Below are 23,768 nucleotides of genomic sequence, written 5' to 3' on the forward strand. Positions count from 1 at the left end.
TTGAACACCTGAAGGGGCATTTATTTACAAAAAAAAAAGACAGATGGAGTACAGTAAAAAAAAAAAAAAATCATTCATCACTTTAATATAGTTATTTATAAACTGAAAAATAATTTAAAGTGGACCTGTCACCTACATACCATGGAGGCTGTGATTTTGTGGACTAGTGACATAATTGAAGCAGTCTGTGCCTCATGCCTCAGTGATATCACCAATTCCTAGTGAATTGACAGACTATTCGTTCAGCCCATAAAATGGCTAAATCCACTGTGTGGGAGACAGGTCCACCTTAAGTCAGGTTATGATGTGTTGAATATATCCAGGCTGGCCCCCACCAATAAAAGAAAGAAACAGAGTGAAAATCCCATTTTTAAAAGATTTGTGGCACAAGCCAGTATTTGCAGTATGAAACTATTCACAACGATTCCTCCTTCAGCCATGGACTTTATGGATGTAATAACGGTCATCAACAGCAGAACATTTGGTGCCTGATTACAAGATCCAGCCTTCCCCACAAACATACTGTTCATTCAGTCCTTGACAGATAGTTTTTCTCCGACAGTGAGCTGGCAGTGCCAATATTTGTTGGCATTCCAGTGCAGTGCTGAACTGTACCACAATAAAAGAACAATAAATCACCCTCATCATGCCTAGTACGGTGACACAAGCGTAGAGTGGGGTTCTTAAAGGCAGATTCAGTGCCTGTGAACAGTCTGTGGTAAGTCACTTCAGTTAGCTCTTTTCCTTCACGGTCACCCAGCCAACCAAACTGAACGTTTGTCCACCCCCAAACACCGTAAATCATCCCCTTTGATTCTGAACATACAATAATTTAAAAAGAGGAAAGAAACGAATATAATGATAAACACGGGAATGATTTTGGCTAAAAAGTAAAAACCCGCACTGAGAAATGGGAATACCAAAGGTTAAAATGAATTAGATATAACTCCTCGCCCTGTCCATGGACACTGTACCAAACATTACATTCTGGATGAGGATGATGGTTTTATTGGTTACTGTTCCTTGATGGTGGAGTCTTGGCGGAGGAGACCGGCTCTGCCTTGTGCTGAATATACTGCAGAGAACATCAGGATCAGTCTATTTTCACTGCCGCGTAGATTTTTCGGATAAACATGTAGGCAGCATAGAAACCGATGGTCCCAGTGAGGAGCCAGAAAGAGAGGACCATGAGGGTGGTGTACCCAAAGTACAAGAGAGACGGAATGAACTCCACAATATCCAGCTGCAAGTAAAACAAGAGTCAAAGTAAAAATCTTATTACACGTACAGCACTGTAAGTCACAGACAACACAGAGCCATCATATATGTACCTTGTTTACAAAGTAGAATACGGCATAAACCAGCACATAGAAAGCAGAGCCTCCGGATACCAGAAACGTCCTCCACCACCATCGGTAATCCTGCGAAAAACAACATTACTCCTCATAACACTCATGTACTGGTTCTAACATAAAGATAGTTCAGGATCCAAAATCATTAACGGCTAAGTGATGCTTGTTAACCCCTTTTCAGTCACCATTGACAGGCTTTAACGTTGGCTGGTTATAGTGGCCATGCAGCCTCTGGTTCCAATGAAGTGGCCAGGAATGATTATTATGGGTCTTCGCAGTCTAACTACTGTACAAGGAGCTGAAAATGAGCTCTCTGTACAGTTCAGTAGGGGAGGAGTGAGCTTCTTTCACGCAGCACAGGAAATCCTGTGAGCTTGATGTTATATTCTCAGAGTGAGGTCCAAGAACCTACAGGAGGAAATAGATCTCAGTTCTCCCCTGAATTCTTGGCAATAAGGTAGATCTGAGACAGGCTTCCTGGTTAAAAAAAAACAAAAACGTACAACTAAAAAAAAAAAAATTCTACCTTCATCTCCATGTCCTATGACTGGTAGATCATACATTAAATAATTGGGAAATCTAGACAATTAAGTTTTGAGGAAACCTTCTGCAGTCGTGCAATTTTGGTGAAAGTTACTATGTAATGAATACTGGAATAGGAGATTTTTTTCACTTTGTACCAGTATAACTGCTTTGTAATAAAATTGATTTATTTTAGCAGAAAGCTATATCTGCCCCCTTACCCAAATTGAAAACTTAAAAGGGTGACTTTAACAGTGAACAGAGTTCTTAGAAATAGATCTAGATTATTGGATAAACTGTTACAAAACAAAACTATGACTGTGCTCAAGTCTAAATAATATAAGCTGAGCCCCTGTTATGAAAGACTTGTTTCTGTTTTTATTTATGGTTCACAAAGGAACTACCCAGTGTCCTGGCTTACTTTACACGTTTTCTAACCAGCTAATATGGTGTAACCTGCAGTTCAACCAAGTCAGTGTGTTAAATACTCTAACAGGATAACCAGAAGGAAGAGGGACAGCTCTAAGATATATTTGGCAATCTTCCCACCCACCCCCTGATGCTCCCATCATTCTAACTAACCCTCACAAATACCCCACTCCCCGAAATGCTCATTAGCAGAGTACTTCTGCAAAATTACTAGTGCTGCCCTTTGCCCCTTATTCAGACTCCTTAACTACATCAGAATGTGACACCACCTATTTCCAACACCCTGAAACTCTAAAATCATTATTCCCTGGAACCTTACCTCTGCACACAACTGGAAATAGACCATGACAATGCTGATTTGGGAACACGATACCACAAGGATGATGAATACCAGGAATAGAAAGCCAAACAGGTAATAGAACTGATTCTCCCAGATAGCCTGGAAAAGAGGTGAGCACAGTTCGGTATCACGTGGCACATTTATTTTTTAATTCAATAGACAGATTCTATAAACATTACTTACACAGTTAAAATGATGTAAAAGTGGCTTAATAAAGGTATTTAAGAGTCATTCATTTTTAAAAATGGACACTATATGTGGAGACATATGATATGAAAACACATAACTGTGGTCCCCGTGCATCTCCCATCATATGCATATCAAAAGTGACCTACCCAATGGCCCTTTATCCCATTTCTGGTTTTACCCCATGCCCCATCGGCCTCTTCACCATACAGTTTCCCACTTTTTGGTTTGCAAACAGTTTTTGTGTGCTTTTTGTTGTACATAACAATCTCCTGGGTACAGGATATACAAAACATTTACACCATACTAAAGTCATTTCAAAAACCTGAAAATGAAGCCAAGTAAATGAAATCGGTGCCAAAATCAAAAATTATGCCAACAACTGAAAATGTAAAAGTACACCAAAAGGATACTAAATATAAAAACAATCACATTTTTTTTTTTTGTTATTTATTTTCAGCAACCAAAGCCAGGTGAAACAAGAAGAATGCCTCTAGGAAGTAAACAAAAATATTGTGTGCCCATTGTGTTACCATACCAACAGGATAAGATGCACCCCTTTTTCTTTGACCTGTGATAACTGGCATGCAAGCATAGGTCAAAATTGTATGCAATCAGTCTGATAGAAATGAGGCAGCTGACTGCATGTGTTACACTATCCTGTTCCTGTCCAAATATGCTGTAATTGCTTTTGATAGTCACAGGAGACTACAACACATGTAGGCAGTCCCATACCAGGGGGTGGGGGCTGTCCCATTAGATGACTGATCACCTGCTTTCACCAGCAGTCACAGGTTTAGTTCTAGCCTTAGCTTTAGAGATGAAGCGTGCCTACAGCAGTGAGTCTGTGGGCAGAAAAGTCCATCAATGTACTTACACTGAAGATGAAGAAAAGTTCAATAAACATGGCTCCAAAAGGCAATATTCCAGCCATCAGGATCCTGGGGAGGAAGACAAGAACATGAAAGGATCAAAACGTGTGTAGGATTCTCTTGATCAAGGATTCTCTTGATAGAATAGAACCTACCCAACAAATCTCTTCATATACCAGCGCTGCTCTGGAATTTGCCGAGGGATCTGATTGGTTCTGACAGGGTTGTCATACGGCTGCTTGCGGAAGCCAAAGTAATAGCCGAGGTAAACAAGTGGGAGCGAGATCCCAAACCACATGCACAATAGAGCCAGCATCGTGGGGAAGGGGACCTGGAGAGACAGACAGAGGGCTTAGCATGCTCAGCAAGTAGACATGATATCCTGAGGAAAGCCTTTCTTTACCACAAACTTACAGCGCCAGAGGAATGTTTTCCCCAGATGAAGCAGTTCAACACAAAGCAGATCCCAAACACTACTCCAGGGTAAAGAGTTGCCGTCTGAAAAAAAAAAAAAAAAAAGTTTTAAATGGCACGGAACCACCTGGCAACAGAATCTGACAGGTATCACCTATTGTGCCTGCTTGAGCCATTCGTCTGCCCATATGTATAATGGTGATAACACTTTGTGATATCACTTTGTAACCAACAATTTTCTTTCTATAATTCCAAAATGTTACTCACACAGAATGCTCCTTTGCGCCACCTATGGCCCTTCAGAGTGCGATACAACCGACCAGCAAAGAAGCCACCAAAGACCCTGACAAGAGTGAAGGGGAGATGTCTGAACACAAGAACTTGAAAGTTCAAATATATTATATATATTTAAAGCATTCTTCATAGTTTCATCTCCACATTTGTCTTCTACAAATACTCAGTAAAACAAATGCATTTATAGCCCACACACATTGGAGGCAATTATTTTATTGGCTGAACAGATATTCAGAAGAATGCAACCTGCCAATTCACTATGAACCAGTACCTCATGAATATTGCTCATGAAATGCCTCAACGATGCTTCTTCATCCTGGTCAATTTACTGGCTGCAAATTCATGAAGAATTCAGCTCACAAAATGGCTGCATCCATAGGGTGTGGGTGAAAGGTGTTTTGTTTTGTTTTTTGATTATCATTAATTCTGCACAAATAAATATTTGCAAACAATATTTGCAATTGGTAACAGGAGACAGAGCTGCCTTTAGCACTGTTATTAGACTAGTGCAGGCTTTATGAAACATGTCGTTCGACAACAGGTATTCCAGGGAATGCTGAGGCTTGAAGCCAGAGGACATGTAGCTCCACAACAGCTGGAAAGCCACATGCTGCTTACATTTACTCCAATGCAACAGTGCCCCAAGTGGACAAATGATAAAAATACTATATGGCTTGCTTGGTCTCCCAACCATTGTTATATATGGAAGGTAAAACTAATACATATATTAACGAACTTAAAATTATTGCATAGTGCAACATCACTTAATTTAAATACCCCATGAACATAAAAAGGAAGCATGCCGTGGTCATCAGGGCTCCTCTGCTCGATGGAGACAACATTCCCAGCATGGCCACAACTAGAGAAAACAAAGGACACTATGAGTTAGCACATTGTCTCCGTCCAACAGTCCTCACAAACCATTTTACTTATCCCAACATACTCACATATTACAATTAGGACCATGCAGAAGAGTTGAATTCCAGAGCCCAGAAGGGAGCTTAGTATCATAGGGTACTGAGGAGGTCGGAACACATCCCCATGGACCAGTTTCCAACCAGATTCCTCCATTGTATCTTCCTGTACATAGAGATCAAATGAGAAGAGTCAGGACAGCAAGGATACGTGGTTGGTGAGAAATGTTGTCTGAAAAGCTACCTACAATATCATCTTCTTTGTTGTAGTTTGCAATATCCTTCCTCAATGTTCTGATAATTATCATGCTCAAAATACCTGGGAAGCAGAACACAAGAGTATGAGTACTCTGCAAAGCCCCCACATGGAGCTATTCTTTAACCATTCTCCAACCCTTTGCTCACCTGACAGGAAGAAAACCACCACCACAGAATTGATAATGGAGAACCAATGAATCTGTACATCACTCATGGTAAGGTAGGTGTCCCAGCGAGATGCCCATTTAATGTCACTCTCCTAGAGGAAGAAGAAAGCGAAAGCTTAAAACAAAAGACAACACTGCTCATAAACTAACCGTACCATATCATTAGAATATACTGGCTGTCTCACCTGCCAATGCACAGAATACGTAAACAGCAGCTTATTATCTTTATTTGGGATAATTTCCTGGGGTACTGAATTGGAGCTCTCTGGGACAGTGCAGCCCCCCTCCTTAGTTCCTTTCAAATCTGTAATATGGAGAGGGTGAATTGAAAACGTTTAAGTGACGCAGTTACATGTCTATTTATCATATGTACCTATGTGCCAGTCATTTCTAAAGGAAAAATATCAAGAAATCTCTTGAGGATCCACTGTGTCAGCCACCACCTCCATTGGTAGCACATCCCATAGCCTTAAAGCCCTTGCTGTAAACACCCTTTTCTCAGCACACCTTTCTTCTAGTCTGAAAGTATGGCAATTCTTGTTGTAAATAAATATATTTCAGTTGGTAATTACATCACTATAGACATTTCTGATGTAAACATCTTTCGTTCTTCTAAGTTTTCCTCACAGTGAAGATTAAAATACACTGTAGTCATTTGGTTGCCTGTCACTCCACTATTTCAGCCTCCAATTTCCTTATTGTATACACAATATTCAAGATGATGTCACACTTCAAAAATAACAGCTCCAAAATAATAATACTGAAACAATAAGCAGCATTATTACTTTGATACCAAACTATATAACACTTTATTTTTCTACACTAGATCTTCAATACAATAGCAAACATGTTTTTCCAATCACACTCCAATCAGTATTCCCCACAATGCTACACACACACAGTCATCTCCTCCGACATACTGCTGAATATACAACCGCAGTCCTGTTACCTTCCATTTTGATGCTTTGGGGGACAACCTCAAACCTCACAACCCTAAATGTGGGTTCCTGATTATCTTCCACCGCTTCTCGATGAAAGTACAAGTAGAAGGAAAGATGATTGTGTAGATAAAACTGAAAATAGAAGAAGCACTGTCAGAATGACTAATAAATGATCCACATTGAAGAAAAAAAAACCTGAATATTTACCATTACCACTCCATATTTTTCTGTAAAAATCACTCAAGACAAAGTTTTTTTTACGTTTTGTTACACTTGAATATGAGATACTTCATCTCATCATCTAAATACAAAGAAAAGAGAAGACTCATGGAAGATTTCTAAGGTCTAATACCAACTGGCGTATGATTTGTGTTGAAAAACAGTGTTCCCAGAAGCTCCAGTAGTGGTCACAAGAAAACCAGAGAAACTGCTCCCTCCCCCAGAAACCAGAGAAACTGGGGGCGGGAGCAGGAAATGAAAAAACACTGGCGGAGTCCTGAAGACTTCCAGCACTTTTGAACCCCCACCATCTGCTGCCAAATTATGGAGGAAGGGGGGGGGGGGGGGACTAATCCACTTGGTACTTTATTTAGACCAGGTGATAAATCCAGCAAACTTGAGGTCATACAGCAGAAATTGACGACCATGGGTGATCAACAGAAATGTGTCACAAATGACACTACCAAAATAAAGGGGGCAGGGGGATGGGGGAGGAGGTATTAGGCGAGTATCCTCTCTTTCATATGGAAGGCTGGTCCCCCAGAAACCTGAATTAGTTTATAGGTGGGGTACAAAGGAGAAGATGTAAAATTCAAAAATGAACACAATAGGCCAGTAAAATAAAATTATAGGGAAAATAGGTCCACCGCCTAAGAACACTAGGCTGGACTCTGGATAGCTAGTGTCATGTCTGAAATCTATGGCCTTAAGGAGGAGAAATCAACTTTTCTTTACTTAGTGTCCAAGCTTCACCAGAGGTAGGACCTATACTCAGTTCCTGTGTTCTCCAGTGAAAAACACATTATGAGGTGTGATCCCGCATTTCTCCTGTTTATTTCTATAAATATGCACTTTAATTCAAAGAAATTTCTAAGGGGGGTATTCAATTGTTAGGAAACCCCGCCGCGTAAAAACTAGGGAGCCGTGAGCTGAAATCCAGCGAGAAAATTATCATAGTAACGTTTTTTTCCGCGCACTATTACCGGAATAACGGTAACGGTAACGGTAATAGTGCGCGGACCGCGGGATTTTCAGCGTTTCCGCCGACAATTGAATACCCCCTAAGTATCAGAAGAGAGGGAATGTGGTCTTAACTTTTCTTTTTCAAACAATAAACAAAAAAAATTTAAACTTGTTATTTTGAATAAGTGTATCCAAGTAAGGCAGAATAGACCTTGGGGACAATACAAACATAAGTTTACTCTTAAAACACCCATTTGGTTTTTTAGAGACAAAACGGAAAGGGTTTTTTTTTCCCCCCCATTTTTACACTAACGAGAGCCAATGTGGGTCTTCTTCAGCCCAATCTCAAACAAACACAGGGTTGAAGGCAGACTGCAGTAATCATGTGATTTGTGTGGTCCTAGCTGTGGAAGTAGCACATCTGAAATAAGTTACACAAGGTTAACATCTCAAAATCAGAGGCTGTATTGCTACATGTTTCCTCACTAACAAAAATTATCCTTATGTCCAGCTTTGGGCTTAAGAGGCAGACCAGAAAAATTAAGTACATGGGAGTATTTATTATTTCTTTCTATGAAACATTACACCAATAAAATTTGAAAGTGAAGGCTGTGCTCTCTTACTTCCATCTAAAGTGCTTCCTCAAAGTTTGCTTGTCAAATTCTCAGGAGCCTCCTATTCCATATAAAGTCAACAAGAGGAGCATGAGGTTTCCAGACAATAAGCTGTACTGGGCATGCAAGCTAGTGCAGACAGCCACATCCTTTGCGCCAACCAATAGGATTTCATGACTAATTATCAAAACCAATTTATTTTTTTATCATACCTTTCACTTAATCATATTGGGTCTGCCCAGATCACATAGACCAACGCAACTGAGCCTCCTCCCAACTCTCTGATCTGGCATGAAAATATGGAATTCTTGCTTGAATACATATGACCTCTTTTCTACTAACTCCCCTATTACCCCCATATGGCAGAGGTGCTCAAACTCAGTCCTCAAGAGCTACCAACAATTCATGTTTTCAAGATTTCTGTAATCATGCATAAGTGACAATCTATTTTTTTGGCTTAGTAATTTCCCACCAGTTTCTACAAACAGAAATTAATGAAAACATGACCTGTTGGTAGCTTTTAAGGACTGGGTGCGGCCACCTTTGCAAGGCCAAAGTTTCCTTTCAGGTCTTTCTCCCAAACTCTAAGGTTTGGATCCAAGCTGGAATCTGTGAAACCACACATCTCCCTAGGGGGAAGACACTGGGGGCTAGATTTACTAAGCTGCGGGTTTGAAAAAGTGGAGATATTGCCTACAGCAACCAATCAGATTCTAGCTGTCTATTTGTAGAAGGTACTAAATAAATGAAAGCTAGAATCTGAATGGTTGCTATAGGCAACATCCCCACTTTTTCAAAGCCGCAGCTTAGTAAATCTAGCCCTGGGCCTTTTTTTCGACCATACAGCAAAAAATACACTTGTCGATGTCAAGGCTCTAGGAGTACCTGCAGATAAGGCATTTTCATATCACGTTACCCACCACCTTATAAACTTCTCCATGCTTTATCTCCCTTTGAGACATTCTCCCTCAGCTTTCCCTTACATAGGGTCACGATTTCCTCAATAAACAATATGATACTTGACCTATCTGCGGAATTCATAGGAAGGCATAAGTGGAAAAAAGATCCAAGTCCTCCACCAGAAAAGGAAAACAATAGCACTGTAGCTGGTAGTACACAGAGTGGGAGTAGTGTCAGGTGGGAGGGTAGGGTAGGTTATAGTGAAGAGGTGGGTTTTGAGAGGGTGCTTGACTTGTCACACATACATTAACAGGTTGTATGGGAAGGGATAGACAGGGATCAACTCAAGTCAAAAGCTCTGTTCCCCTGAAGCCTTGTGGTCGAAACCACCACATACACACTGAATACAATGTCTGACCTCTGTATGATGGAACTCCTGCACATGCCACCACTATCCTACTCCAATATAAAGGGAAAGGGAACCTAAGAGCAGTGGCATCCAATACAAAAGTAATGCATGCAACCAAATATAAGCAGACTAATGCACATTTACCTTGTTGTTGTCAGTGAACCCCAATCTGTATCCATGCTCAAACTGAACATCTCGCTCCTTCTTCTTCTCCTCCTCCTCAGGGACAAAATGCACATCCAGCCTGGTGGCCACCGGTAAATTATCTGCTATTCTGGACACACAAAATACAATCCAAAACATTTTTAGCATGTTGTATAACATAGTATTCACCATGTTTGCTAAAATAAGCCTACAAAAACTCTAGGCAATCGTCTGTCTTTAGAGGTCACTGAAAAGGTTGCAGTCACCATTGTTAAACATAAAAATAAGTTAACCTGTATGGGAGAGGTCCACAGTTAGTACATTTCCAAACAAGAGCTTCATCATGAGAATTAAAGAACATTCAAAAGGAAAGCCAAGAAAAGCTCGCTGGAAAGATACCAAATCACAGGCTATAGCAGCGGTTTCCAAAGTGTGCGCCGCGGCGCTATCACAGGGTGCCCCAGGCAAGCCAGGAAAAAAAAACAAAAAAACAAAAACTTGCCAATCCGCGCGGCGCACGGGACCCAGCATCCTCCTCTCTCCCGCAGCTGATAGTTGCGGTAGAGAGGAGAATGCTCAGCCCCGGGAGCCGCACGGATTGGTAAGTTTTTGTTTTCTTTGGCTGGCAGCGCGAGAGGGGGCAGCGTGTGTGGAGATGAAGGAGGGTACAGTGTGAGTTAGCTGTCAATTATTCTTTGACAGAAATAGACTTGAAAAAAATATATAAAAATATTCTTTTCCCTTGGATTTATGTGTATTATTTTTGCATACAACTAAATAAGTGTTTCTGTCCTGACCTAAATACTTTTTACGTTTTTTTGACCCAACTACTTCTAAAACAGGACTGCTTGGTAATTATTTTGGAGGGGTGCCTTGAAAAAATTATGGAGACTCTAAGGGTGCCGCGAACTGCAAAAGTTTGGGAACCACTGGGCTATAGGAAGATTTTAAGGGGAGGGGTCTGGTCTGGACACCACTTCGTCAAGTTGCGTAATACAAGAGCTACAGGTAACAAGCCAGACCACTAATAATTTCCCAGTTTCCACCAACTCTCAAGACCTAGTCTACCTCTTTCCACCCTAGGAGACTACGGAGACGAGACGGTCATAATACCCTCAAGCGCGGGAGCCTTACCCAAAATGGTAGCACCATATTCTCCCCATTTGGATAGTGTATCGAACCTCTTGGGTAGATATCTGGCAACAAACAACTTACGGTGGCAGTGTGGCTAAGTGACTGCTCAACAAGAGGCTGTTGCCGTCGGTTAGCCATCACTATATTGGTAATCTCAGGATGCCGCCCTACTCGCAAAATTACCGCACACTTGTGCCCTCCTCCTCTCTGCAGATCTGGCCTAGAGAAATGAGCGCCAGTCAGCTGCCTATATTTCACTCCTGCCCTACACCCTGGGGCTGTCTCCAAAACCAACCACAGCCTTGCCACTCTTGATACCCCCAGGGAACACTGATGCCATTATAAAAGGTAGCCTAATTACACCACATATCTTGTGTGCTCAAACTACCACTACCTGATGTGCAAGGACTTCTGTAGCTGTTCTATACCTCTCTTGAGTGCGGCTACACTATACCAAGGCCCTGCACTCAGGACTTGTTATGGTCTGGGAGTAGGCATTGCTAGGCACTTTATTATATCTGCATTTCCCACCTGTGCTGGTCTGTTCAACATCCACTGTTTCCAGCTGAGGCTCTGCAGTCAACCTAGCAGCCCTTCCCTATCATTACACCTGGTAAATTTTCTGCAGCTATACAACCCATCCCGTACAACAAGGAAAATATCCTAATAAATCCTTCTACCAACAACTCAGAACACTACAACTCTAATGCACAAAACCCAAATGTAAACAAAAAAGCAACCAAGCCCTAAATAACAGATCAAGTGGAACAACACTAAAAAATGTCCGGCCTAAAATCTGGCTCGGTATTCACCAACAAATTCTTCTCCACTAACTACCCACAGTCCTGCCTCAACTTGATAGACCTGTGCCACGGCAGCTATCGTCATCAGAACGGAGCGTTACCTCGACTGCCGCACCCGGGCCTCTGCCAGCTGATCATTCTTATATTCAACAACTCCAAGTTCATGGAGTAATCCCGATTTGTAATGTTGTTCTCAGCACCCATGTGATCTTTGTAACTACAGTCATTGTACTTGAACGGAACTTTGTATTCCCTACTTTCTAACACTGACCTGTAGGTCAATATGCCATCAAAGAAGCCAAAATCTGACAAAAGCCTCTGCTAAGGTGAGTGCCCTTCTTTTAATAAGAATCATTCCTAATCAGAGTTGGGATCAGAGGCTGCAGTCCTTCCACCATCCACACCGCTCCTTGACCTGGGCTCTGACTCAGAGTTGGATGCTCCTCATCCGCTCACTGCTCGCACGTTACACCATATGTTGATGGTTCTGAGATCGGATTTGTCCAACGAGCTTCAGGCTTCATTTGGAGGTTTCAAAACGGACGTTGCAGAATTGAGAGACCATACAGATCACCTAAAGTTCAAAATGGAGGAAATGGTTGCCTCTCATAATGACCTACTTACTGCCCATGACATCTCCAAAATGAGATTGCATTCCTAAAGGACAAAGTGGTAGATCTTGAGGATCGATTGAGTAGGAACAATATAAAGAAAGGGGCATTCCAATCTCTGGATCAGACCTTAGGGACTATGCTATGTCACTGTTTAGGAAATTACTACCTTCAGTTGACGACAAAGATCTCCTCATTGACCGTATTTACTGTCTGCCACGCTCAGTGTCAGGCAATCAGTCAAGAGACACCCTCCTCAGAGTTCACTGCTTTTCCCATCAAAGAAGCTATTCTTCCTGTTGTACGAAACGCCGACAATCTCCACCTTATTGGCGATATTCAAGTTTTCCAGAATCTCTTTTTGACGACTATCAACAAACTGTGAAGCTTCCAACCGATCAAGGCAGTCTTACAAGCACATGATGTGCCTTATCACTGGGGCTTCCTGGTTAAACTGTTGGTCCACTGCGAAGGTTCCACCAATGTCATATCATCGCTAGACACTGGATTCAAACTCTTGGCAAAATGGCAAATGTTCTCTGGGTTAACTACAAGGTCTCCTGGCTGGGACATATGGTCCCCTATAAGATGATGCTGCTCCCGAAATGAATGAATCTCTTCGGCACCATACCCCACACTGTCCCTAAGAAATACATAAACCTCCTCTATAAACTAATGATATCCTATGTCTGGAAACAAAAATCCCCCCTTCTGGCTCATCAATGTATGACCCTTTTGAAGCAACAGGGCAGTTTAACTCTTTCCAATCTAGCCCTCTACCAAGAGGCCTGCAAACTGTATCATCTCAAGGATTGGTCCCTCTCCTCCAACGTTAAACCTTTGGGTGGACCTGGAATGGGGCTCCTGTCCAGCCTACCCACTAGTGGACTTGTTGTGGAATCCTAGTAATGCTCGCCTGCTTCCCACTCCCCCATTTCCTCTCAATTTCCGATGCTCTGCAGATTTGGTATAGACTAATGAGCAGACACCACGCTTTCGCTTCCTACTCGCAATATTTCCGTTATGCCCATCTTTAACCTCATCCCGTATCTTAACCTTGCTACTTGGCGTTCTAAAGCTATGACCTCTCTTAAAGACTAATTTGCCCAAAACCTTTTCCTCCCCTTTGCCCTCATTCAGGAGCGTTTTGATATACCTACCAAAAATATGTTTACATGTGTCCAAATTCGCCATTGGGTAGGATCAGCATCTAAGAACCCTCACTCCTTGACTCTACCACCGGTCACAAATGCTGGACAGACTGACGAAAAGCCCTAATAGGGGGGGGGGGGTATAACTTTCTGGTATCAGTACCTCCAATCTTTTACTCTACCTCCCAAGGGCCCCTCTCAAGTACATTGGGAGTCGGACCTTAATCTCCACTAGCAGTGGGAGACCATTTACATTACCTTGCATTGTATCTCAAAGTGTATTAACCACACTGAGATGCATGTTAAATTAATAGGCTCTACCTTCCCCCTGCTAGGCTCTATCTTATCTGGCCCTCCCAAACAAAATTTTGTTGGCATCATTGCGCTCAAAAGCCGCTCATACAACCACTTTGGCGGGAGGTACTTGATTTTATATCTCTAGTCTTGTGGGGCCTGTTGACCCAGACCCGGGTGTGGCGTTGCACCACCTCTATCCTAGCTCTGGCCTTAAACATGATCACTATCTTATGGGCTTATCTTATTCGGATAGCGACTAGGGCCCAAAACTGCCCGCCCTCCCCCCACCTTTATTAGAATAATCTCTAAAATCCAGCACAGCTTTGAAATAGGGATGATAGATATGCCCTACTCCACCTCTGCTTCGGCCCCCATCTGAAGGTGGTATGTGTATATCCCAGTGAGGGCAGGTGCAACCAAAGGAACCTCATCCTCATCTCCCACCCACTCATCCTTAGCCTTGCTCGACTCCCCTCGGGATAACTAGTTAACTTCCCTACGATGTCTCTTCCAAGATTAACATTACTACATTGTGCAGTGAAATGCCTCTTCTTTTTTCATTACTTTGTCTTTTTAATTTCCCCCATGTTAACTCCCTTCTTATTTTCTGTATCCTATATACTTCTCAATAAAGATTATGGTGGAAAAAGAAAAAGAAAATACTTAATATCCCCGTAGCACCCACAAAAAAAATCATACAGAAACAGAGAATTTGATAGAACTTGAATTTGTCTAGAGCAAGTCATCTCCCAAAACTGTGCATCCATGTGAAAGAGGCACTTCTTAGGGAAGCCTAAATCTGCATTTTATGTGAGAGTTTGTAAAAAGAAAACTAGCATGAAATTTCCTCTATAGTTTGCCAGATAACCCATAACAAGTGGGAGGAATCCCCCCACTGGTTTGATCAGGTTAAAACTTTTTAGCCTTGTCACTAGGTACATGTTATAAGAAAATCTGCTGTATTCTCCAAAAGACCTAGAACTTCATATTCCAACAGGGCAATGACCCAAAGTATGCAGCAAACACCACACTGGAGAGACTATTGCACATAAGAATGTCCGACAATTGCAGTGTCCATCATCATCACCTATTTATATAGCCGCTACTAAAGCCATTATAAGTATACTTTTGTTATGCTGTGATTATATTTTGTTAATTATACACAATACAAGACATGTTGAAACATGATCTTGGCCCACCATAATTATCTGTAACAAAACAGTTCTTTAAATGTTATTTAAAAAAAAAATAAAAACATCATTAAAATACTATACAATTAGATATATAGTAAGCATAAATCATCATTGAATCAAAAGAATGAATGTTCTCACCTGCACAGCAGGAATAGAGTATTGGGCCAAACACGACATTCAGGCGTAAGCCAAGCTGATCTTTATGTACCCAGGCCCGGCGCTACCATTAGGCAGTTGCCTAGGGCGCCGGGCTTTTGGGGGCGCCACCCGCCCCTAAGCAATGTAAAAACCAAGTATAAACTAAAAATGTAAAATATTTTAAGTTACATAGGCGCCGGCGTGACTCTGCCAAGTTCCGCGCCGGCGCCATTTTACCGGCGCACTTCATCATGGTGGTCTCTCTATGAATGAAATCTTGCCGTCGGCTGACTGAGCTCCCACACCAAAAGCAGAGGGGTCCTGAGCGGCAAGCGGACCAATCACAGACCAGCAATGTCCTGACACTGTAAGCTCCAACCAATCACAGTGAGACTTGCCTGACAGTTTGTCAGATGTTTCTCACAGTGATTGGTTGGAGCTCTGTGTCAGGACATTGCTGGCCTGTGATTGTTCCGCTTGCCGTTCAGCTCCCCCTGTGCTCTTGGTGCTTTTTCTCAGTCAGCCGACACATGCGGTGTTCAGGAGGTACCGCGGATCGGTAGCGGCTTCATCAGCTACTCTAGGGTGTACCCTGGCCCCCACCTGCACTTTGATGCTGAGCAGAGGTGCCCCTGCACATGGAGCTGACAGCCTGGGACTGGACTGTGGTGCTGAGCCTTGCCCCATGCACATGGAGCCGACAGCCTGGTACTGAAGGTAAGTATATCTTGATAAACACATTCTAATTTTCTATGCTTATCTGTATATACAGTCTTTCTTACCTTCACTGCTGTTTGTGCCACCCTCTCTGCCCTTCCCCCGTCTGCGCCACCCTCTCTGCCCTTCCCCCGTCTGCGCCACCCTCTCTGCCCTTCCCCCGTCTGCGCCACCCTCTCTGCCCTTCCCCCGTCTGCGCCACCCTCTCTGCCCTTCCCTCGTCTGCGCCACCCTCTCTGCCCTTCCCCCGTCTGCGCCACCCTCTCTGCCCTTCCCCCGTCTGCGCCACCCTCTCTGCCCTTCCCCCGTCTGCGCCACCCTCTCTGCCCTTCCCTCGTCTGCGCCACCCTCTCTGCCCTTCCCTCGTCTGCGCCACCCTCTCTGCCCTTCCCTCGTCTGCGCCACCCTCTCTGCCCTTCCCTCGTCTGCGCCACCCTCTCTGCCCTTCCCTCGTCTGCGCCACCCTCTCTGCCCTTTCTTCTGCCTGTGCCAGTTTCTCCACTTCCTATTTTTGTGCCAGTCTCTGTCCCTCTGTACCTCTGGGGGTGTATTGGTGTAATGCATGTGGAGAGGGGTGGGGCTGTTGCTGGCTTATTGTCACAAGATTTTTGTTTTGTTTTTAAGTCAAACATTTGGAAACCCCTCCTTATAGAAATCCCGTGTTTCCCGCTCTGACAGCGTTCTGCATCAGACATCAGTACATTTGGACTGCAGTCTTAACTGCCAACCAGAAGGAGGTAAAAGTTATTATTTTTATTTTACAAACGTCAAGTGTGTGAGGGTGTTCAAAGTGGGTAATTTTTTGGGGTGGTGGGGCGGTAGGTCAAAGTTTTGCCTAGGGTGCTGAGAATCCTTGCACCGGCCCTGTATGTACCTTATATAATAATGCTTATATTTACACACTATGGATTCAAAATGTTTGCTTTTGTCAGTCTACTTAGCATTCGACTCATGCTAACATTTGACTGGTATTACTTGCAATACTACGCATACATTTCTACATAGTGAATATCAGTTGTATAAAAGTTAACACATTGAAGAATCTGAAAGAGAAAGAACTCACAAGTGAACGTAATAATCCTCCTGTATACGCTCAGCCATCAGTTTGCTCTGTTCCACTGTAAGCACCAGAGGTTCACTGGGAGTATTGCACAAAATCTCACATTTCTTGTTACTGTTCATAAACACTTTGAAAGGAGTATTAACAATCCGATCCCCTCGCAGGACCTCACCTAATGGTAGACAGAAAAATTACAGCAGACATCAGGTTAGATCACAAACACAAAGTACCTTCATTATGCAGTATGTAAATAGTCTACTTAGCCCATGCCCCACCTCCTACCAACCCTTGGCTTCACCTACACCCACTCTTCACTCATACCCCACCTTCAGCTCCACCTGCACCCACCCTCCACATACACACTACTCTGTTCTCCTCCTTACCCAAATTTTCTGCCTTGTACTTGACCGAAGATGGCTGACAGAACGGGAGAGAGTAGTATTCATAAGGCAGCTGAGTCCGGGAGCTAGTCAGCTTCACAGCCTGTAGCAAAAATTGAACACAGATATCAGCCAGGAGTTACTGTTTTTATCACCATAAATAATTATACAATAGGAAACTTACCTTTAGATCTACAGCGGAGTCTTGGAGGAAGTTCATTGGTGCCACTCCTGGCACATAGAATGCGCCAATTCCATGAAGGAGGGAGAGGCTCAGCAGCAGCCACACACCTCTCACCTAAAAGACGGAAATGGATGTGAATTATACATTCCTCTCAAGCATAAAGACACAGTATAGTCTGGAAGGTGCTGTCCGAAGCAGAGTAAAACAAACAATATACCAAACCAGTGAATCTGAGACTGAGGCCAGTTTACATTAGAGGGGAGATTTACAACCTAAGTTAACCCGATCAAACTTGCTTGGTTATACTAAAAAAGAAGCAAAGCCGTATTAGTGCAAAACAATGAAAATGACCCCATGTTTTCTTGGATATTAGTTTATGGGAGACTTGAACTGTTAATAGTTGGCATATATTTTGGAGGACAGTGTATCTGCTATTCAAATAATACTATTTGTATGTACCTCTCAGTGACTGAGAATTTTCCCATACATGCAAAGTCAGATTATTGTTAAAGGCATGGACAATTTTGGGAATCACCTGATCTAAATTGTTTGCGAGTCCATAACTTAGACCAAATGTAGAAACCAAGCACAACAGAACTTTGCAAACAGTAACAGACAATTGTGGTCACATCAAGCCAGATTAGGACCAAATGGAACTTATGATTGCATTGGTACTGACTCTACTATAACACCAACCATGCCCCCCCCTCCCAAGATTAAAACCACATTCTCTCACTTGAATGTTTCAAGGGCCCGATGCTCAAACACTGCTGCCAGCTATTGCACAGATTTCACTGTAAAGCAGCAATTCTATACCACAACCCCATCATGCTCCATAAGAAGTTTGCCGGCAGTGTTTTTCAGAATAGAGGAGGAATTGCCTATACCTACTGTAGATGAATGCAGAGGGTGCTTTAAACACAGATAAGGGGAAAGCCGGAACCAACCTATAGCAACTTACCTCCCCTGGGGCTGTGCACAGTGGGATGGGGGATCATCGCATACACTGTTGTTCTAAATCTATTAATACTTCCCCTGAACAATCAGCAACACATGACCTTTCTTCTTCAGCTAACCAGCTAGATCACTGTCTATCAACTATTGAAATAAATATATATATATATATATATATATATATATATATATATATATATATATATATATATATATATATATATATATATATACCCCAATATATAGCAAGGAATCGGACTCAATATCCTTTTCTGTTAAATTACTTTATTGTGTACAACTGCATTGAGTTTAATACTACATAATGTATTTATTACTTTAAACTATGCTTCTTTTCTCAATAGAGGGGATGCTACTTTTAGTTAAACTACATGATACAACCAGTACAATAGGTGCAACTTAAATTAGAATTACCTCTTGTCCCTCTATGGGAATCGTACTAGTTGGACAACTTAAAATCCACACTCTACTTATATAGTCTTTCTGATAAGCCATCTCTGTCACAGCCAAATGGGGGCAGTACCAATAAGAATATGTGATGCATTTTGGGAAGAGCTACTCAAGGGCTACTCCTTTATCATCAAACCATACTTCTCATGAAGAAATTAAAACCTCAAATGTCTTTTGCCTCAATACTAATATTTTAAGAGTGGTCTACAGTTAAAGGGGAGAGACAGGCTAAAGAAGTTTTACAGCAAGTGCTTTTATTCTGTCTGTCAATCACCTGTCCCAGAGAAGGACAAATTTCACTAAATGTAAGAAATGCTTTAGTAATTTTGTAAAAAACTTTTTAGAGATTAGCAATTAAGCAAAATAATGGGTATGAACTGCATACCAACATAGAATAGACAAATACAGCTCTGGTCACACGAATAAGACACCTTCATGTGTCAGGCAACTAAAGGCCAGAAACCGCTGTAATGGTTCTCGGCCAATGCTCCAGGAAAGGAAGCCGTAATTGATGACCCAATTCTGCTGTAAGTGTAGGCTGGAAAATGGGGCCTTCAGGTAACCAAGATCGGTTTTTGCCCAGCCCGAGCTATCCACACTGATCAGCAAAACCCTTGACCCTCAAATGAGCTTAAGACCCCGGAAACATAATACTGACTAGCTGCAGATGTATCAGGCAGGACCGAGAACAGTGCAGTACACAAACAATCACAACAGACACAGAAAAACATAGTAATATATTGGCAGCACTGAATAGGCAAAGTAACTACCTGGAGGTGCTGCTGACAGGCTGTAGGGGAAGACCATGATTATACAATCAAAACTGCACCTTACATGAGCAAAATCTCTAAAGGACATGCTAAAAGATTGCTCAATAACATAGTATATACTAGCTTATACGTTTCTATTATTACACTGAAAGGTTGGCTTGCACACATTTTTATTTCAAACCATTCCTAGTTTTACCATATACCCCACTGAATATGAAACAGTTTTATGTTCTGACAAAGGTTAACTTTCTGCATAATGTTAAAACATTAGATTATCAAGATTACTAACAGTGCAAAGGAATTGTCCAGTACTACTGAATAAGGGAAACTTACTACCAATTACTAAACCAAGGTGTAAAGAGATAGATGTGCATATGAGCGAACATTCTGAGCCTTAGAGTGTGGGAGCATAATGAACCTACACATGAGTACAAAGTGGTTATGTATTATTAGGACTAATCAGACGGCTGGTCATGGTAGTTGTAATGCAGTAGAGACATTTTCATTATTTACACTCCAGAGAAAGTATAAGGAAGAAGTTTAGAGGTGTCCAATGTAAGGAATGATTATTAAAACCATTTAAAAGGCATACTTGTCCCATAGATACAGAGGAGGCAGTCATTTATGTGACCTGAATATTCATGAGAATTTACCCTGTATTCACTGGGTACTCAGCTGGCAATACCTCATGACTATAAGTCAATAGGTATCTCAATGAGCTCACTAGTTTCTAGCAGAATTATGCATATTGGTACAGCCCAAACAAGTGTTCCCTCCACTCCTTATTGGGGGTGGTTGTACCACAGACAAACCAATCTGCTTAAAACAAATTAGCTAATCATCATTAGGTCTACATTAATTATATCAGGAATACATTAAAAACCTTTGGCCAACATATTATAATATGGCAGCACGGTGGCTTAGTGGTTAGCACTTCTACATCACAGCATTGGAGTTACGAGTTTGAATCCTGATCATGGCTTTATCTGTGAGGAGTTTGTATGTTCTTCCCGTGTTTGCGTGGGTTTCCTCCCACACTCCAAAAACATACTAGTAGGTTAAATGGCTGCTATTAAAATTGCCCTTAGTCTCTCTCGGTCTGTGTGTCTACTATATGTTAGGAAATTTAGACTGTAAGCTCTAATGGGACAGGGACTGATGTGAGTGAGTTCTCTGTACAGCGCTGCAAAATTAGTGGCGCTATATAAGTAAATAGATGATGATAATATTATAATATATGATCTTCCTCTCTCATCACTCTACATCCAACATATCCCTCTGCAAATCCCTGCCCATTGGCTTCCAGTGTCCTCCGAAATCCAATTCAAATTACTAACCCTCACCTACGAAGCCATCCACAATACCAACCCCTTTATAAAGCTCAAATCACACATAGTAACACTCGCCCTCACACCTACAAGATTTCCAAGATTTTACAAGCTGCCACCGACTTACGGAATTCCCTACCCCACTCACTCAGTCTTCACTACTCCTACCAGTACACCCTTCCAATTTCCAGTCTGAGCCACACTCGCTCCTTGTCTCAGCTCTAATCTTTTCCAAGTAGAATATAAAGGCTCTCATGAGCTGAGTCCTCACTATGCTTTATTTTCATATCTGCATTTATGTTGTCTACCTCCTATGTCTTTTTTATGTATGTCCTATTTTCCCAAATGTGCGCTGCTGCTGAGAACTGTGGTACCTTATAAATCAACAATCATAACATGTACATAAACACATATGATAAACCCTTTCTGTGCTAGAGATTATTTTATTTACTTTCCAAGACAAAGAGGCCTTTTGTATGACATTGGGATAAAGGCTGTTACTGTATAAGGATTATATTGGGGACATGCACCACACTTACTGTAGGAAAACTGCATATAACCATGGTTACACTTCTTATTATAACAGTTAGTAGAAAACCCCAAAATACAACTATAGACATATTTTCCAAAGTCTTGCATTTATATCACGTATATGTAGATGTTTGGTCTGCATATGTGGGACCAAAATACAGATATTTAAATATTTATGTGTATTTTATTTAGTACTTTTTAAATCAAGAACATGTGTTACCATATCAGATGATACAAAGTTTTGGGAGGATGGTCTAAGTTCTGTACAAGAACTGTGGCTGTGACCCCCACTTTCTGGATGGGGTGTTTTGACATTATCATTAACAATGAAAATACCCATGTGTGGGATAAGGAGCAGTGATTCCCAAATTCAGGGTGGAGAGATTATAGAGAGGGAACAGTGAGGAGGGGGCTTTAAGGGTCTGGTGCTGTCACACTATAATACAGTGGTGGTCTCTGCTATGTAATAACTGTGGGGGTGAGGAGGAGCAGTAAGCCACATTCTGGGTGAAGAGATATTATAGAGAGGGAACACTGAGGAGGGGGCTTTAAGGGTCTGGTGCTGTCACACTATAATGCAGTGGTGGTCTCTGCTATGTAATAACTGTGGGGGTTAGGAGGAGCAGTAAGCCACATTCTGGGTGAATAGATATTATAGAGAGGGAACACTGAGGAGGGGGCTTTAAGGGTCTGGTGCTGTCATACTATAATACAGTGGTGGTCTCTGCTATGTAATAACTGTGGGGGTGAGGAGGAGCAGTAAGCCACATTCTGGGTGAAGAGATATTATAGAGAGGGAACACGGAGGAGGGGGCTTTAAGGGTCTGGTGCCGTCACACTATAATGCAGTGGTGGTCTCTGCTATGTAATAACTGTGGGGGTGAGGAGGAGCAGTAAGCCACATTCTGGGTGAATAGATATTATAGAGAGGGAACACTGAGGAGGGGGCTTTAAGGGTCTGGTGCTGTCACACTATAATGCAGTGGTGGTCTCTGCTATGTAATAACTGTGGGGGTTAGGAGTAGCAGTAAGCCACATTCTGGGTGAATAGATATTATAGAGAGGGAACACTGAGGAGGGGGCTTTAAGGGTCTGGTGCTGTCACACTATAATACAGTGGTGGTCTCTGCTATGTAATAACTGTGGGGGTGAGGAGGAGCAGTAAGCCACATTCTGGGTGAAGAGATATTATAGAGAGGGAACACGGAGGAGGGGGCTTTAAGGGTCTGGTGCCGTCACACTATAATGCAGTGGTGGTCTCTGCTATGTAATAACTGTGTGGGGGTGAGGAGGAGCAGTAAGCCACATTCTGGGTGAACAGATAGTATAAAGAGGGAACACTGAGGAGGGGGCTATAGGGGTCTGCTGACAGTACAGTATGAGGGGGTGACAGAGTGCCCCTTTAGAGTGACAGGGAACACATAACCAGGATCAGGCGATGGGGAGGGGGGGTGTTGTATTCCCTACTTCCGGGATCCGTGACACCCCGGAACTCGATTTCCGGATCCGTTTTGGAATCACTTCACCACGTTACTCCCCATGATTAACCCCCAGGTACCACTTGCTCTATTCTAATCGGTGACAACACATCTCGGGCCTTGAGATGATTCGTAACCAAACACTTACCGCAGCGGCCGCCATCTTGGATCCACGTGTCCCTGGCGACGTCAGCGGAAGTGACCTGTTCGTCACCGCTGTGGTTTATTGCTATGGGAACCGGAGGCTGCTGTGACTTGTGATTAAATACAATGCAAATTGCAGTTCTGTAGTGTCATCACATAGCTGCTTCCTGGCATACAATTATCGCCTTGAGCCTCTGACGTTTGACCCTTAAGTACTGTCTCTTGACATCTGCATAGGCGCCAAGTGTCCTAATTTCCAGGGACAGTACCAGGTAATGTCCCTCTTTTCCAATTTTGACCAACTACACAATCCAATCCCTAATTCTACACATTGAGGGCATGATTTTTTTTTTAAGGCCCACATAACGAAGGTAAATTGTGTTTTTTTTAAATACATGTAATTCAGGTATACGCAGGTATCCATTCAACTAGGAGTTTATCTGAAGAAACGTCTCTAAGCGCACTGCAGGATGCACCAAATACACTCTT

At 42.4% G+C, this 23,768-nt stretch overlaps 1 protein-coding gene and 1 long non-coding RNA gene across 2 annotated transcripts in view; one reads left to right on the plus strand and one right to left on the minus strand.

The window, feature by feature from the left end:
* Positions 1–23,381, minus strand: TM9SF4 (transmembrane 9 superfamily member 4). The gene is made up of 18 exons (XM_075176528.1): positions 23,284–23,381; positions 17,607–17,720; positions 17,426–17,525; positions 17,046–17,214; positions 9,939–10,068; positions 6,698–6,821; positions 5,934–6,052; positions 5,729–5,840; positions 5,572–5,642; positions 5,357–5,489; positions 5,187–5,268; positions 4,383–4,458; positions 4,116–4,199; positions 3,857–4,032; positions 3,707–3,770; positions 2,623–2,742; positions 1,332–1,421; positions 1–1,243 (listed from the first exon to the last, which is right to left on the minus strand). Exons 1-18 carry the CDS (start codon positions 23,296–23,298, stop codon positions 1,094–1,096), a joined length of 1,929 nt encoding a protein of 642 aa, XP_075032629.1. The 5' UTR covers positions 23,299–23,381; the 3' UTR covers positions 1–1,093.
* LOC142094420 (uncharacterized) overlaps positions 23,212–23,768 on the plus strand; it is a 24,572-nt gene continuing 24,015 nt past the window's right edge. The window contains exon 1 of the long non-coding RNA XR_012677660.1: positions 23,212–23,551. This is a non-coding gene — a long non-coding RNA (uncharacterized LOC142094420). The remainder of the gene's footprint in view (positions 23,552–23,768) is intronic.

This window comes from Mixophyes fleayi, chromosome 6 (genome assembly GCF_038048845.1).
Source record: "Mixophyes fleayi isolate aMixFle1 chromosome 6, aMixFle1.hap1, whole genome shotgun sequence".
In the NCBI taxonomy this organism is placed as follows: domain Eukaryota; kingdom Metazoa; phylum Chordata; class Amphibia; order Anura; family Limnodynastidae; genus Mixophyes; species Mixophyes fleayi.

Coding starts and splice junctions, on each gene's coding strand:
- TM9SF4 (XM_075176528.1), bottom strand. Junction 5,643..5,728: donor GGTGGTTTTCTTCCTGTCAG/GTGAGCAAAGGG, acceptor TCTGCTTCCCAG/GTATTTTGAGCATGATAATT. Junction 3,771..3,856: donor TATATGAAGAGATTTGTTGG/GTAGGTTCTATT, acceptor CTTCCTCCCCAG/GATCCTGATGGCTGGAATAT.